The sequence below is a fragment of the Anastrepha obliqua genome, chromosome 3, assembly GCF_027943255.1.
Source record: "Anastrepha obliqua isolate idAnaObli1 chromosome 3, idAnaObli1_1.0, whole genome shotgun sequence".
Taxonomy (NCBI): Eukaryota; Metazoa; Arthropoda; class Insecta; order Diptera; family Tephritidae; genus Anastrepha; species Anastrepha obliqua.
The window spans coordinates 7,843,434-7,860,193 of NC_072894.1; the positions used below are offsets into that span (position 1 = coordinate 7,843,434).

The 16,760-nt window shown below is 39.5% G+C and overlaps 1 protein-coding gene across 1 annotated transcript in view; it reads right to left on the bottom strand.

Moving 5' to 3' along the window:
• Nucleotides 1-339: 339 nt before the first annotated feature.
• The window catches only part of LOC129240575 (uncharacterized), a 35,838-nt gene continuing 19,417 nt past the window's right edge, over nucleotides 340-16,760 (bottom strand). The window contains exon 2 of the mRNA XM_054876476.1: nucleotides 340-915. Within this exon, the coding sequence (XP_054732451.1) occupies nucleotides 385-915 (531 nt within the window). The 3' untranslated portion in view covers nucleotides 340-384. The remainder of the gene's footprint in view (nucleotides 916-16,760) is intronic.

Below are 16,760 nucleotides of genomic sequence, written 5' to 3' on the forward strand. Positions count from 1 at the left end.
CTCTACGTCACTCCAACAAGGAGTCCAAGAAGTCAAGCTAATTTGAATAGCAGTCGACTTTGTAATATCCCTCTCTCTTTCTCCTTTATGAACCAAACGTTCAATCCTAGCTCTCAATTACAGTGAACATAAAGATTTGAGAGCCTGAGCTCCTGTTCACTACCGTCTATAACTGGAACTGATGCAGGTTCAAATATCAATTTATCTTTAAATAGTTTAATAGTTTCGAGGGCAATCTTTTCCGAAATATTTTAACCAAAAACATCTTTTGGCAAATGAATGAAGAAAACTTGTTCCAATTGAATCTAGTATTTATATTTCGAGCTAGTAAATCATAACAAAGTGAACTAATAATAATCAACAAAACGTCAACTCAGCGTTCAATTAGAAACGGCGTCTGTAGACAACACGACGAACGGTCTTGTAGCGGTAGCCCGATGGAGGAAGATAGGTGTTCTGTGGTGGGGCAATGGGCTGAGACTGAACCGCTTCATGGATTGGAGCTGGTGGGATGTAGGTGTTTTGTGGTGGTGCAATAGGCTGGGATTGGATTGCTTCATGGATTGGAGCTGGTGGGATGTAGGTGTTTTGTGGTGGTGCAATAGGCTGGGATTGGATTGCTTCATGGATTGGAGCTGGTGGGATGTAGGTGTTTTGTGGTGGTGCAATAGGCTGGGATTGGATTGCTTCATGAATAGGAGCTGGTGGGATGTAGGTGTTTTGTGGTGGTGCAATAGGCTGGGATTGGATTGCTTCATGGATTGGAGCTGGTGGCAGGTAGGTGTTTTGTGGCACAATGGGTTCCGATCGAATTTCTTCATGTACTGGTGCGGGATAATTGTAACCACCGCCGAGATGGGAGACGTCTGCAGCAGCGCAAGCCAATAAGGCGAAAGAGACAGCAACGAAGAGTTTCTGCATGCAAAATAGAAAACAAAAAAACGAAATTAAAATTTTAAATTTGAGACACAAACACTCGTTAACTAATCGCACGCAGCGAATACGAAATCTGTGAATATTCGATTTGTTTTAAAATTAGTACGAACAACACTAACAAACTGTTAGGATTTTCGGTTTATTTTTTTATATTTTTGTTTTGAATTTTTCTTGTTGTTTTTTTTTTTTTTGTTTGATAATTTTGTATTATCATTCATATTTTTTTTGAATTTTTCTTGTGTTTTTTTTTTTTTTTTGATAATTTTGTATTATCATTCGTTTATTTACACACCATTTTTGTTGATTTGTCGCGATGTTTACACCACAACGATTAAACTTTGACGATAGCGAAGTTGACCATTGATGGCGTATTTATACCATTTGCTATCGCTGGTTGGTAAAGGCCATGGCAGCGATATTTAGTGCAACTGCATTAGGGCCAATATACAGAAGTTGACAATCAAGAATTACGCATAATGAGCTGCTCAGCCGTTCGCGCCAAATATTGGTATGTCTTCTTAATTATACAAGATGGTAAAAATAGTTAAACACTTAAGGAGGCAATAGAAAAGAATGAAATAAGCAAAAATGTCTTAATTAATATGGATGCGCCAGCTAGCGGTTGATTAAAATTCGTGTGGAATTGTGAATTTTGATCGAATTTTAGGTCTATTAGAAAAATACGGCTGTATAGGTTTGGTTTGGTAGAAGACTGGTAAGAGTGATGCTTGGGGTGACGCTTCATGCATTTCTATCGCGAGTCAACCGACAGTTGGCTGTAAAGGTCAAAAATATGCGTCCGTTTATTGCGGTCTACGAAAGGCGAAGGATTACGACCGGCTAGATCTCACAAACCGATGAAAGATTTTAAAGGACTGTCATATACCGGTTTGCATGTTTAAGCTGAAAAGTCGTATATATATAAATCACGCACCCACTTCTTTAATTATTGCTGAAGTGAACAATTTTGTGCGAAAATAATGAAAAAATCGGCCACTGGTTAATTGACAACGGGACGATTTTAATTATCATTAAAGGATTACATACGTCCAGCATCGCCGAAAATGCGCTAAAAGAAGAACTGTTTTTAGAAGGGATAACAATAGAAATAAATATAAAAAAATTCATGCATTATTTACTAGTACTTAAGCTTTATAAAAATATTTATTTTAATTTTCTTTACAAAAATTAGTATATAAAAAATCACGTGACCCAAAGTACAATGAAAAAAAGTTGCTCCACGGTCTTCATCATTTCTCCTTGAAATGTTGATGGATCTGCAAAAATAAAAAAATTTTTGTAAAATAAATTTGTAGTTATAGTCTGTAGAGCCGGATTTTTGACTTTCGAAAAATTTTGCAATTTACGACATTTTAAAAAAATGTCACACTTTAATTATGTTTATATAATTTTTTAATAAAAATATCAGAAATCTAATCTATAGAAAAAACACTTTCAAATGTTGTAAAACAAGCCGCATCAAAAGATATTACAAACTTTATGAGAGTTATCACTCACTGACCGTAGTGACCAGCTGGGGCGAATGGCGCAGGAACGGTGGAAGGTAGTGGAGATGAAGCTACTGGAAACCCTGTTTACGAAAATGGACGCAGAGCCGAACGCACCCATGCCAGCATTCGACGAAGCAGTAAAAACGCTTCAAGGCCAGTGGGAGGGGGCATCGCTTGAAATTGTTGATCGCAGCTGCATTCCCTCAATACCGAAGGCAAAGGTTTTCATTCCGCGAGTAGTAAAACCGGAAAATGCACTGCGACTACTACAGAGACAAAACACAAAGGTGACGACAAACGACTGAAAAGTGTTGAACGTGGCAAAACCAGCAACTACTGATGGAGGCCAAGACTACATTATCTAGATCAACAAGCCGTTAGAGGACCTGCTTGACGCGCGATTCGGGAGGATGGCTTGGGGAGTTGGTAGCGTGCACCTTCACCTCAAAAAGCGCAACCCGGCAGATGACAACCACAACACGCTCGCTGCGGGGAGGTGGAAAAGGACCACCGTATAGAAGAGAGCGCTGGCATCCTACATGATGTCTACTTCGGAATTCATAGAGGTCGGTCTCCATCTGGTATCGCTAGGGACCAAAATGTCTACGCGTGGCTTATTGCCAACCAGGCTAACCTAACCTTATCAGTTATCTTGCAGACTGGAATTTGTAGGTTTGTAGGTTTTGCCGGAAAAATTAGTTTCGAGAACAAGGAGTTTAAAGTTTGAGGTGCAAGAGAGCGCGGACCACTCTCTACCTAGTTAATATGCTGTAGAAGCTATGATATTGGGAATTTCTGCATAAAAGTTTCACAGTATATTCCTAAAGCATGGAACATGATTCTAGTAGCCTTGCCAGCTGAAGATGTATTCCAAAAGACTTTGGGACCTTTTTGAGCATAATCACTGAAAGACCACAAATTTTGAAAGTCCGTTTACGTAGATGACGTTGGAGATTTGAGATAGGCAAGAACACTGGACTACTGACGACGTTAAATAACTCTTATTCTAAAGAGACCAGTATTAACCGGTTTCAGTCGGAAGGGAAGCACATTTACTGGCACCGACCGCATGGAACAGCAACAGCATCAAGTAAAACAAGAAATGGAGTGTGGCGATGGCAGCCTGGATGGCAGTGTGGAACTACTTCGAGTGGTGATACGAATATTCGGAATAAGGAATAAAGAAGACTATCTGAATTTCTTGCATACCAATTTGCCGGATTTTGTTGACCTAAGCGCATAACCAACGGAAGAGGTTATATTATATTTCAGCAAGAAGGCGACCCGAAACATACTGCGAAAATTACTCAAGAGTCGATAAAAAATCAGAACTTCCAGCATTTAGAATGGCCAGCACAAAGTCCTGATTTAAACCCGATTGAAATTCTATGGGTTATTCTAAAGAAATGACTGGCATCTTATGAAATTACCCCAAAGAGCATCGACGAATTGTGGTTAACACTCAACTATTGAAAACTGGTCGAGAGCATATCAAGTCGTAAAAATAGTGTCATTGAGGCTGAAGGTCAGCAAATTGTTAGGAAAAGTTTTTTTTTAATACCGGCCGCCACTCGGCAGACAATGGCAAGCCGCCGAGTGTATTTCTGCCATGGAAAAGCTCTTCATAAACAATATCTACCATACGGTGTGGGCTCCCTTTGTTCGCTCCATTTGTGGAAGACGCATACCAAAAATAGGGGCAGGAGCTCGGGCAAACACTTTGACTTTGCAGCAATCAAAAATGCATGAATGGGGCAAACACTCAGCCAGTTCTGCTCGCCACTGTACGTAAGAGTATTTTAACATTTTCCGCAGATAAATAAAATGCTCCGAAAGCAAAGAAAAAACCTTCTTATGCTAGTAAGCAAATTATTGCTGATGCGGTGGTGTATCGCTAGTCGTCGTCGCCATCTAAAAATATCGGCTTCTGTATGCCGTTAAACCAAATATTTAGAGTAAACTAAACTAGAAAATCAGAGTAGCCTCAGCATAACAGTTAACGTTCAAGGCAGCGACTCATTACCATTAAAAATTAATATATATTTTAAATAATTAAGAAACTGGTAGATACCGCAAACGTGCTGCCAACGCTACATGAGACGTAATACCAGATTTAGACCATACAAGAAATGCGTTGGAATGAAGAGAAAAAAAAGAAGGTGGACAGATGGACTAATTCCAAAAGTGTGTGTGTGTGTGTGAATAAGCAGCGTGAATTAGTAGATTCAATAAAAAACTATACCACTCTGCAATTAAATCGTAACAGATGACAATGGAATTCAAAATAAATCAATCGGATAGGCAAAGGCAGTTAAGCAGTCACAGATGATCGCGCAGAGAAGGAACGCTGATGAATGTTTCCACCAAAAATAAATGCTGAGTTAGTAGGTTTTGGGTTTAAGAGAATTTCGTGTGTGAAGAAAATTGTATTTAGACTGTAATTTGATAATCTAAATTTCCACACAGTGCTCCGAACGTGGACAAAGATACAAAAATCGAGAGTCTTGGAACTTTGACTTTGACTTCATTTGAAAGCCAAAACTACAATTAAGAAAAGTTTCTAAACTCTTTTGTGATCAAATAAACCTTAAGCCCCGTTTTTTTGATTCCCTTGTCAATAAAGTGAATACCAAAAAAAAAAAAAATAAAACGTAATATAAAGTTACAAAGTAGTTTCAGGGAGAGGCCTGAGGGACAGAATCAGCGCATTTGGCAGAATTAGCGCTTGCCGAAAATGTCCTTCGGACTTCTCCATCTTGACTAAATACCTTCCGTTGTGTGTAGGAAGTTTGGGGTTGCAATAACGGAAGATTTCCTCCATATCCTCGGGAGCAGAGGTCTCAGAGGCGAGTCAGACCTGGGCGCGCGGACGAAGAGGTAGGTCCTTTTTGTCCACAGCTTCCAGCTTGGCTCACTTCCAGACCTCCTCCACCAGAGCTACTGCCGCACTGTACATTGTGGCCGACCGCTCACCGGCGCACACAATACGCTTAAAAGTACCGTGGTGCCACCCGGCACTCTCACAGCACGGTGGAGGTCTAGGGTTTTCCTTTACCACCTTCATGAAAACCGTAGTGACACTATTTTCCACTCATCCCTGGAAATGGCGCCATCTTCCCTGCTGTTGTCGACCACCCCCAGAGTGATGGATCCCGCCCGCTTAGCGACTTCGCTAAAAGATTGCGGCGGACTATCCACAGTCCTTGGTTTCTTCGGCCGGAGAATTTCCACCTCTTGAGAGCGTTGCCGCTTCACTGTCGATTCTGCTGGTGGTACTACCGCACCCTCCACCCGACCTTTCTCTGCACCACTTAGTACCATCCTGACCCACTCAAGCGTCCGTAAATACTTCTCAGGTAACTGTGAAGCATTTTGGCTGCCGTAGCATTCCAGGATTTTAGTGGCCATGCGTTGGTCAGAGAGGGCTTTCCTGCTCTGTCCTGGCTGCCGTTTAGGCCTAACGAGGGACCCCTGAAGAGAAGTCTCCAAAACCCCCGGAAAGCTTGGGGAAAACCTCTTACTGGTACTGGCCATCCTCTTCAGTCCTACCTCACTATGGGTTGCAAGCGGTTCCGCAAGCGACCGTCTACCTACGTAAAACGGGTTCCCGCAGACCCCACTTGGGATGGCGCTCGAAGTCGATTCCGACCTCCCCCCGGAGCCTCTCCCAGATAAAACCGTGAACGTGGATTCCGACACCCTTTCATCTCCACTTATATTGCTCCTCGAGGAGCCGGTTTGAGCCGGTTTTAGAAGGCGATTCCGACCCTCTTTCTAAAAGTGAGGTAACCTTGGGGTCGCGGTTCCGAATCCTCATTGCCGTCTAAAGTTTTAGGGGTTTTGTAATAATTATTCATAATTTGTATAAGGCCCCTACTCGGAGCCGCTATCCAAAACTCAAACGTGTAGTCGTCGCTAAGTGATCCCACGGTTATCTGTGCCGAGGCGGGAAGGCCGTGCTAGTGTTGACACACACCCTTATGAGGCATGTGTTCAGAGCCAGATCGGACGCAAAGCGGGAGTCATCTCAACCGCACCTACACCACCAACCCAATGGCGACGAGTTTGGAACGTACTCCGAGGCCTGTCAGGGTTTTAACGGGACGGGGGCAGTCACAGCATTTGCCCACCAGCCATTTCGGTTGAGTTTCACCCCAACGTACTCAGGTGGCAGAATGCCTCAACCACCAGCTCAGGAATCAAAGTTCAGGTCCAGAGAGTGTAAGCGTAGCCTAAGAGAATGCAGGGTCGTCCCCGTTCAGGTTTCAGGCCGTTAAGGCCGCATATCATTTGGCGTTACCCAGGGTGCACCACGCGGAGCCAATCTGCCCTACACCTCTTCGAGAGATAACGCGGTCCGGAAACTTTTCCCGTAAAAGACCAATGGTTTCATTGCTTGTGTGGCACGTAGCGCCGTCTTTTTGAAAATAAACGTTGTCCACATCAATACCATCCAATTCCGGCCATAAAAAATCGTTAATCCTCTCTCGATAGCGCAATCCATTCCAAAATAACACCTGTTACTGGAAAGTCCTAGGTGGCACAAAATTAATCATCCAATTTTGTTTTTGAACAACTTTTCACAGAATAAAAAAAATATGGTTTTTAATTTTGAACTTTGCGCATCCCACTGCTGCCCTATGAGTCTGCAGCTGACTACTACACAAGTATCAAATTTGATTGCAAAAAATTATAAATATTCCGTTAAGTTGATTAATTTGGGCCACCTTGTATTTGCTGGTAAATATACACGCACAAGCGTTAAGCGGAAAATGCTGACCAGCATCAACACTTCAACAACGAAAACAAAAAGGGGCCCAAGGAAAGTTGAACAAATTAATGGCATAATAATAAATTCCAGTCTTATGCACTTCAGCTCTGATTTCAATATGAGCCAAATGGGGTTATTTCACAAAAACTTATGGACATTAATAATATACTTCGTGAGATGGCAGCCTGGGCCAGCGGAGAAACTTTAAAATATGGGTCAGCCTGCATAAAAGGGAGTTATGGCTTATTTAGCGATGAGTGAAGAGTGTATGAATGTATATATGTATGTATGTATGTGTGTATGTATGTGTGTGTATGTATGTAAGTTGGCCGTGGGCACCGCGTGTGCTTGGCTACGGCTTATTGATTGTTAATTTTGCATTTGTTTTTGTTGCTAAAATAATAAAGAGAAGTTTTCTTCTGGCATGAAAAATCAGTCATAAAGTGGAGGAATAGCTCTTAAGAGCCGCTTGCGAATTTTATACCTACACGCACTTGTGCACAAGGACAGACACACGAGGGGTTCAATAAGTACCCGTGTTAGAAATGCAGACACCCTTTAAAAAAAAATTTATTTTTTTATTTATTTTTTGTTTTTTCAGCATAGTCCCCTTTTAGAAAGATACAGTTTTCTCAACGCTCCGCCCATTGTTTTAAACCCTCCAAAAAATAGGATTTGTCGAAATCTCCAAAATGCGCTTCTGCCTCAGAGATGACTTCCTCGTTTGAACTAAATTTTTTTCCCGCAAGCCATTTCTTCCTGTTAGGGAAGAAGAAAAAGTCGCATGGAACCAGATCGGGTGAATACGGAGGGGTGCGGCAGCAATTCATGCAATTTGACGGCGGCAACTCCAGATGAATGAGCTCGTGCGTTATTGTAGTGAAATAGCACCTTCGTTTTCCTCTAATGCGTCCGTGTTTCCTGCGATTGTTTGCGAAAGCGGTCCAATAACTCACTGTAGTATTGTCCAGTGATCGTTCTTCCTTTTTCTAAAAAATCCATGAATATCACCCCGTTCGCATCCCACAAAATAGTCGCCATGACCTCTCCGGACTTTCTTCACCTTCTTTAGAGCAGATTCGCTGGGAGAAATCCGTTCTTTTGATTGTTGCTTACTTTGTGGAGAGTAATGATGCATCTAGGACTCACCAGGGGTGACAAATCGGCGGAAAAATTCCTTCGGATCTCGTTTAAATTGCTCCAAACACTGCTTCGAAGGTAGCAGCCGCATCCACTTGCTGTCCACCGTGACTTGACAATTTTTTCATCGCGAACTTATCAGGTAAAATATTATTTGGCGTTCCGGTCGATACACCTATGACCTCTGTCACTTCGCGCACTTTCATTCGCTGAGCAGCGAGAAGCGAGTATGATGTCGCGGACCTTTCGATGATTTCCTCGGAAACCACGTCTGCCGGGCGTCTTGGTCGCTCCTCAGCAAAAATGGATGCTCGGATCAACGTTCGTTCCTCTGATGTTGGAGTTGGAACTGGTATACATATATTTCAATAGACTTAGAATTGAAAAATCCATGCGTCTTCCTAATACTTGCAATGTCTTTCAGGTGGAAGTATTGGCAATAAGGGCAATTGGCAAATTTCTCTTTTAGGGCCAGTATTTCGGACAGCCGAGGTGCAATCCAGACACTGGATTTGGCTACATCAACTTCCAAACTGGTAGAATAAAGTAGGAATAGCCGTACGACCTTGAGCCTCAACCTTGAGCCTTGAGCAGAAAACCTTAATGTTACTTTATTCTGGGTCTCGGGACATCGGAACATTGAAGGAAACGAAAAAAACGGATGAACTGGCAAGAAGGGAATCTGCCATGAGCAACATTCTTGCAGAATCGGTGTTCACATCACTGGGTGCAATCTCTTCAGAATATCTAGGAATCGCGGATTGTAGATGGAGGGACCAGGCAACATGCAAAATTGGCAGAACGTAGTGGCCCACCTATAACCATAAGCAAAGGTCAACATTGACAAATATAAAACGAAGGGATGCTTGCAGCCTCTACGCAGTGAAAACTGGGTTCTGGTTCAAAGGTGACAAGCAGCTAAAATGAGTATCGCTTACAACTTACATTGTCATAATTGCAATCAACCGGAGAAAAAGGAAACCATCTTCCACATCCGTTGTGAATACCCTGCCCTATGGAAGACGAGGCTGTTAACTCTTGGCAAACCGTTTTTTGAGAAGCACAAAGAGCTGGCCGGTGTAGACGTAAACAACCTTACAAGATTTCTCAATCGCAAAGACTGGATGTAGTTGTGAAGAAATAACCGCGTAACTTGTAGGTGGCTCGGAAGTGGCAACAAAATGGTGCGGTAGCGATAATTAAATACCTACAGTGAATCTGTTACAAGCTATAACTCTAATTGCCCATGAGTTGGTTTGATTTTAAAAACTAACAGCCACTCCAAATTAAATTTTATTAAAATGTGCACGGGTATATGAAACTCGTTCCACACCAAATTTATCCTTCTTTACTTGCTTTTTGTATCTGAACTTTCTTTTTCCTTTGAAATACGAAAGGTAAGATTTTGCTAGAGCAAACTGAATAATTCAGTCTTTTCATTTCTAAACCCCTATAAAATTTTCTTTTACGTTGTATTTTATTTGCAAATTCCCTTTTATTGCATTTGTGTAATTGAATTTTGTTATCTGTCAAAGTTAAACTCAAAATGTTTAATATTTATTTAATTTCCTTTTAATTCATTGTTTATCTCAAAATATAAACAGAAAAATTATTTTTTCTTCCATGTTCTTTTCCTTCGCAGCATCCAAAATGACAAACGATTTTCCCTGTTTATTTATTTTGACGCTTTGTTTATTAATTTTGGCATTTGGGCTTTGATGCCATACATTTTTACATTTCATCCTTTCTTTTATTAGAAACGTATGTATGTGTGTGTGCGTGTGCATGTATTCATTAAGCTTTTTGTGGTTTCATTGTATGTATGTATATGTGTGTGCAAATTGAATTCATAAGGCCGCGTTCAGACAGGGCAACTCGTGAATTGTGGACGAGAGAACAACGAGGAAAGGGAAGGCCACACGGCCAACACGCTTTGTTTTCATGATTCATTGTTTATCAAAGTTGTTGCTCACTGTAGACCAGAATCAAAATAAATTGCAAGCAGCGAAGTTAGCTTGCGGGCAACACCAAAAGTGAAATCGCCAAATATTTTTATTTATTTATTTAAGAAATGAGGCTGTATGTGTTTATACTTTTCAGTATTTTATAAAACTACATCTCTATTGGAAGTTTCAAAGCTCGAAATCAATTGCTTCTGCTCAATACAAACTTAAAACTAACAACTTAGAAAATGTTTTGAATTAAATTTAACTGTAAATGAAATGTAATGTAAATATAGCAATAGTTAGAAATAGTCTGGAACATACAAGATGGGGATTAATAGTAGAAATCAGAGAGACAAAAAAATGTTAACAGTGTACTCACAACCACATTTATTACACTGAATTAAGGGGACAGATACCTGTAAGCGGCCATATTTTCCCTGATTTTCATAAAAATTATTTAAAATGAAGAAGTCAATACGTTTTTTTTAAATTGACATACAGTTTATTTATACATTAAAATAATAAAAATTTTTTTTTTATTTTAATCATTTAAAATGGCGGATGTACACTCAATTCTTCCAGCAAAGTCAGAGCGGGGCTTCTCAATCGGCGGGCATTGTAGCATTGGCGTCAGTGACCTGAATACAAAAAACCAAAAATTTTTTGTTTATTAATGACGTAATTTCTATATGAATTAAAAAAAAATGGAAAAAAATTCGTGGAGTTGCTTTAAAAGAATGAATTTTGGGGCGAATTTGCCTACTATTTTTGCTTCGAAAAAATTATTTTTTCGAAAAATTTTCGAAAACTTGAAACACATAGAAAGTAATATCATAGAAAAGATGTGTGCAAAATTTCAACGAGATCCGTTAATAACTTTTCGAGTTATCGTGTACGCCAATTTGAAAAATATAGTTTTGAGAAAAACGCGTCTAAAGTTTGAATACAACGTAACTTTATTTCTCCCAGCGCTCGAACGCAAAGAATAGAGTCGTCACGGTTGACGATCTATAATACAAGAAATATTTAAGCTTACGTTCTAAAAATGTTTTGACATATTCCTAAAGGATTATATTAACATTTTATGAAAAACATTTTTTTTTTCGAGATTTTACAGATATCTGTCCCCTTCAAGCAATCGCGTGTTACCCCTAGTCTTGACAGATTCAGGAATTAAATTATGGAGCCTCGCAGCATTAATGAGGAACAACCTTGAAGAATATTTGGGGACAATGAAGTTATAAGGGAAAAGTGCTTTCGTTAAGGAGTCCCGGTGGTCTAGAGCTCGAAAATTTAGGGACTTTTCAGGAATTTGTTTTTACAATACAAGAAATGATATTTAATTTCTTTGGACTTTTTGTTTAACTTTTTTACATACCAAAATGAAAAAAAAGTTTTTTTTTTTAATTTCAATAATTTAAAAAAATGGCTCTGAAGTTGAGTTCCCCATTTTGGCTCTTCTATTTGTCTGAAAAAAAATTATGAATCAATAAGACTGTAGCTATGTCCCGTATTAAAATAAATAAAAAGAAAAAGGTTTGACACAATTTTGACACTCTAAAAATCGGTTTGTTTTCAGTTTTTTTTAATAAAAAATTAGGAAATAATTGAAATAAAAATATAATTCTAGTACGGGCGATAGCCATTGATGTTGTGAACTACATATTAAAATTTCAGACATTTCGGTTGAATAGTTTTTGTTTTTTTTTGACTACACCAGGCCAAAAAAAGTAGTTTTGAGATAATTGAGAACAGCTGCCGCTCGACGAACAATGCGACCATTGATGCCACCGCGTGACGAATCTCACTCTACCTGCTAAAACGGCTGTAGAATCGAAAATACTGGGAATATCCTTCCGAAACTTTAACAACTTATTTTTAAAAGCCTATAGTTTCGTAATATAAAACAAATCGATTTTTTGAAAATTCTTTGGACCACCGGGACCCCTTAAATAATCTAAAACGATATAAAAATACTATCAACAACTTTTGGAAAAATTTTAATGAATATGGAAAAGTTCAAAGAACTGGTACGAAGTCCACGGTTGGCGACAGGTATAACAGAGTGATAAGATGGTAGGATGTCAATTAAACCACCAGCTCTAACTGAACTCTCTCCCAATGTTACGAAGAGAAGAATACAGGAAATTTTTAATGAAAATTCGAATATAAAATATCAAAATAAAGGGGGGTTAAATTTTAAGGGCCGAAGTAGAGTGTGAAAAGGTGTACGTCGATAAGCCAGCAACAATTCAAGAGCTAAAGGATGACATAATTCGGCACATTAACGGCGCAGAACCTCTATTATACCGCGCCGAGGCCGCGGCGACTATTTGGCCAATATTTTGTACGTAATTGAGCCATACCAATATTACGAGTATCATAGTAGAGAAAGGAGAATAATTTCCTTAAAAAAATGTATTTTATTCAAAATCAACACCGGCCCTTGAAACTTAACCACTCTTTAGATTAGCTGAATTCGTCTTTAATCATAAATTTTGGGATGATGAATGGCAATGCATCACTTTTGGCGATGAAATAAAATGTAATATTGATGGACCACGATGCCACTCTTATGACCTGCGGTGTTTTAACTACATTGGCAATACACAAATTTGTTTATTTTCGCAAAAGATGATAGCAGAAAATTGTGTAGAGGTCTTGGATAATGATTTATTGAATTTTGCCCAAGACTTTCACAGTGAGTCTTGAACAAATCAACGGACTATGCTCCAATTGACAGCGCCAAGCGTACGAAGGAGATTTTCGCGTCGAGAAATATTCATGTGCTGAAGTGGTCTGCAATTAGTCAAGTCCTAAATCCAATGCGGGGAGCTCTCAAGCATTCTTAGAAAGCAAGTTTATAAGGCGGAGTTTATTAGCCTTATTAGCCATCTTAAGAAATCTTTTTAACAGGAATGGGCAGAAATCGTTTTGAGTGCCCTTCAATCACCCATAAATTCGATGCTTCGATGTACGTTACAATTAATAAAGGAGGGCATGGTTGGTTGGTTAAAGTGGTGATTCTTTCAGAATCCAACTAGCGCCTCCGCACTATTTTGTTGCCACATCCTCGTTACCAAATTGTTTAATAGTAATTTACAGCAAGACTATATTCAGTCTGTGCGGTTTAAGAACCATATTATGTTGTTCATGCCTTGTTCAACCAGAGGAAATGGAAAATCGTTCTCTCTTTTTCTCTGGTTGATTAAACCTGTGTCAGTGTGTGCGGCTGCTTGTACTCCGATAGACCAAAAGCCAGTTATGACTACCGTTAGTCTCCAGGTGTCTCGTCGTTTCATGTTTATCAATGTCGACGATTGCTTGAGGTTGTAGGTGGGCCATAACGTTCTGTTAATTTTGCATTTCGTCTGGTTTTTTCACCTACAATCTGCGATTCGGAGGTATTTTAGGGAATTTGTGTTCTTGACTGCATCTCATGGCCTTAATATCGATTCGGCAAGAGCGTTATTCATGGCAAATCCCCCTCTTACCAGTTCATCTGCTTTTTCATTACCTTCAATGCTGCGATGTCATTCAAGTCTCGTTTGCTATCAAGAGTCAGCGGCTTTCTTCGCCTTATATCTGCAGCATACGAAATTGCATCTAGCAACTTTTTTGACAGACTGTCACATATCGATATTGACTTATAGCCCGGCAACTCAATATCAGAGAGCGCAGCCAATCTCTTTTTGCTTTTGCAGAAGACCGCAACTTTACAACAATGGGATAGTTGCCGCTGCTTTTACGCAAAGGCCGGTGCTTATGCTGAGATGCTCCGTAAATCTTTGTAAATATTTTAGGCAAACATTTACCGGTTGCTTGGGAGATCTCGTTGATCAATAATTTGTTGGAGACTGCGCTGCTCTCGAGAGCGTTGAGCCGAGCCTTGACAGCAACCAGTTCACTGCGAAGATTGAGAAATTCAGTGCATGTGCCCTCAACTACAGTTGCATGTTTGTCAATAGCTGCAATCGATAATTGTAAATTAGCCGTCTCGGCAGAGAGCTCAATGATACTCTCCACTCTGTCTTCTGATCTTCTCATTACTGCTGTCAGCTGCTCGATAATTGAGTGTCTTTGCTTCTCCACTTTCCTCTCCATCCGCTCAAATGCAGCAGATGCTGTTGTGAAAGCAGTGTTAGGGGAGGTGGAAATATTTTTTTTTGTATTTTTTCAAGTTGTTTGTTTATTTATTCAATTAAGTTTAAAATTATGTGAGCAACCGATACATCGGGAGACCAGCAGTTTAAGGAAAATTTGAGATTATTGCCTTGGGAAAAGGAAAATCACTAGGAGCACCACTAAAACATGTCTTACTCTCCTAATATGTACTCGTATGCACTGAATTCATCTATGCACTGCTCATACAACGAATAAAATTTAGTGTATCTAAACGCAGTCTAAATAATTATCATATTTGCGGTTGCCGTAGCCATCGAAAACTTGCCTGTCGCCCCCGGTTATGGTTTGTTTTCACTTTTATTTCTTTCTTTTCTTAACTTTGAGCTAGAATGGAAACTTTCCTGTGAAGTTTGAAAATATTCGGCAGTCATTGTTGTTTAACTTTTCTCTGAGAAACCGTCTCAATTTTCTTAAGAGATAACTGCGCTTGGTGTCTGTGTTGGTAGTTTCACTTGAGTCAGTTCTTTTAATTATTTTTTGCATTTAGGCACGTATGCCAGTTATTATGTATGTATGTGTGGATGTATGTATGTATATTACGTAGTTAACAAATTGCGTGTTTAAGCATATTTCGGCTATCTAGTTGTGAGTGAGATTTAAAGTTGTTCTAAAGTGAGTTTTTTACTATAAATATTCTCGGAAGTATGAAGCAGATAACCCTAGAAATAAACCAGAAAAGCCCCTCAGTGAAATTGACAAAATTATAAATAGAAGTTGAGATACATTTTTTTTTTTTTTGCGGTGAGGTTGGTTTAAAAATGCCTTCGCACGATATAGTAACCGTCGCTACTACGTGTGTAGTGATTCCACTAAAAATATCCCTCCCCTTCTCTTGTATTTTTCCCTCTACCCCGGGACTGCTTCCGCATTGTTTTGAGGTAGAGTGACACTTACTTACTCACCCTGCGTCAAGAGTTGCTTGTTTTGAGAAACCTATGCTCAATGCTCTTCAGCATAACCTTCCGTTTCACGCTTCTTTTTTCGGATAATATCCTCCACAAAATTTGCGACGGCATTCCATTTTCCTGCGTTTTACCGTTTTACCCTGTAGCAAGAACCCATGATGCACAACGCCCCTGCAATCGAAGAAAACGGTAAGCAAAACTTTTACATTCGACCGAACTTGGCGCGCTTTTTTCGGTCTTGGTTCGTGCGGCAGCTTCCATTGAGATGATTGAACTGACAGAAGACAAATTGTCATGTCTTATCATGGCGATTTATTAAAGGTGGTGTTGGCAAATCAGCCGATTTGTTGTTGGCAGCTCAGAATGAAACAAGGCGAATTCATTATATGTTTTCTAGTTTCTCAATACTTTGCTTTGTCAATTAAACGTACAGAACAGTGTTGCTGGTCTAGTGCCACCACCTTGGTACTTGGTATTTCTGAAAAATAAATACATATATATTTCCATTACTGCTGCTACTATAAAGATTTCCGCTTACCACAGGCTTTTCCATTTATCGCATGAGTCTTGCAATGATGCATTATTTCGCATGATATTAATTTCCATGTAATCAGCGTCCACATGTTAATACATCCGGCTGGGGATAGAACAACAGGTGGTCCAGTAGTTTGCACACTTCCTCTTACATAATTGCTACATACATTGCTTTCTTGTATTTTTCTTTTCGTTTAATTTTATTACACAGTGTAAATAGTTCTGACACAGTTTGTTGATGTACAGCAGCAATTGGTGCCAGCCAGACTGGTGCCTAGCGGATAATCCGTTGCTGTCATGTTAGTGGATTCATGAATTTGTTAATAAACTCACGTGATGGATTACTTGGGTTGTGAATTTGCATATTAATAAAGTAAATTTATTAGATTTCTGATAGAAGAAAATACCACTAACCTTATTTTATGTACTTCTTATTACTCTTCTTCCTCTTGATTGGCGCAAAAACCGCTAAATGCTTTTAGACGAATTATTCTGTGTAAACAAAGCCAGCACAATGAGTGTAAAAATTTCATATTGAAAAGTATACTAGAAAATTCATTATCCTGCTATGGAAGGACAGGCAACATTTTCTAAAAGGATTTTATTACTTGTCTGTTGTTCTCTTTGCTTGCTAGCATCTCTAGCGTACACGGAAATCCAACAATTTAATTTTATATGAAAAATAAAAATGAATAAAAACCAAAATAAATAAAAAGGAGCGCACGAAGGAGAAATGTTAATTGGTGGTATTTTCTGGATGGTTACTTCGGTTCTGTGCAAGGTTACTGCAGAGTTTTTGGTACCGTTCGGCGGCCGCCGTAGCCGAATGGGT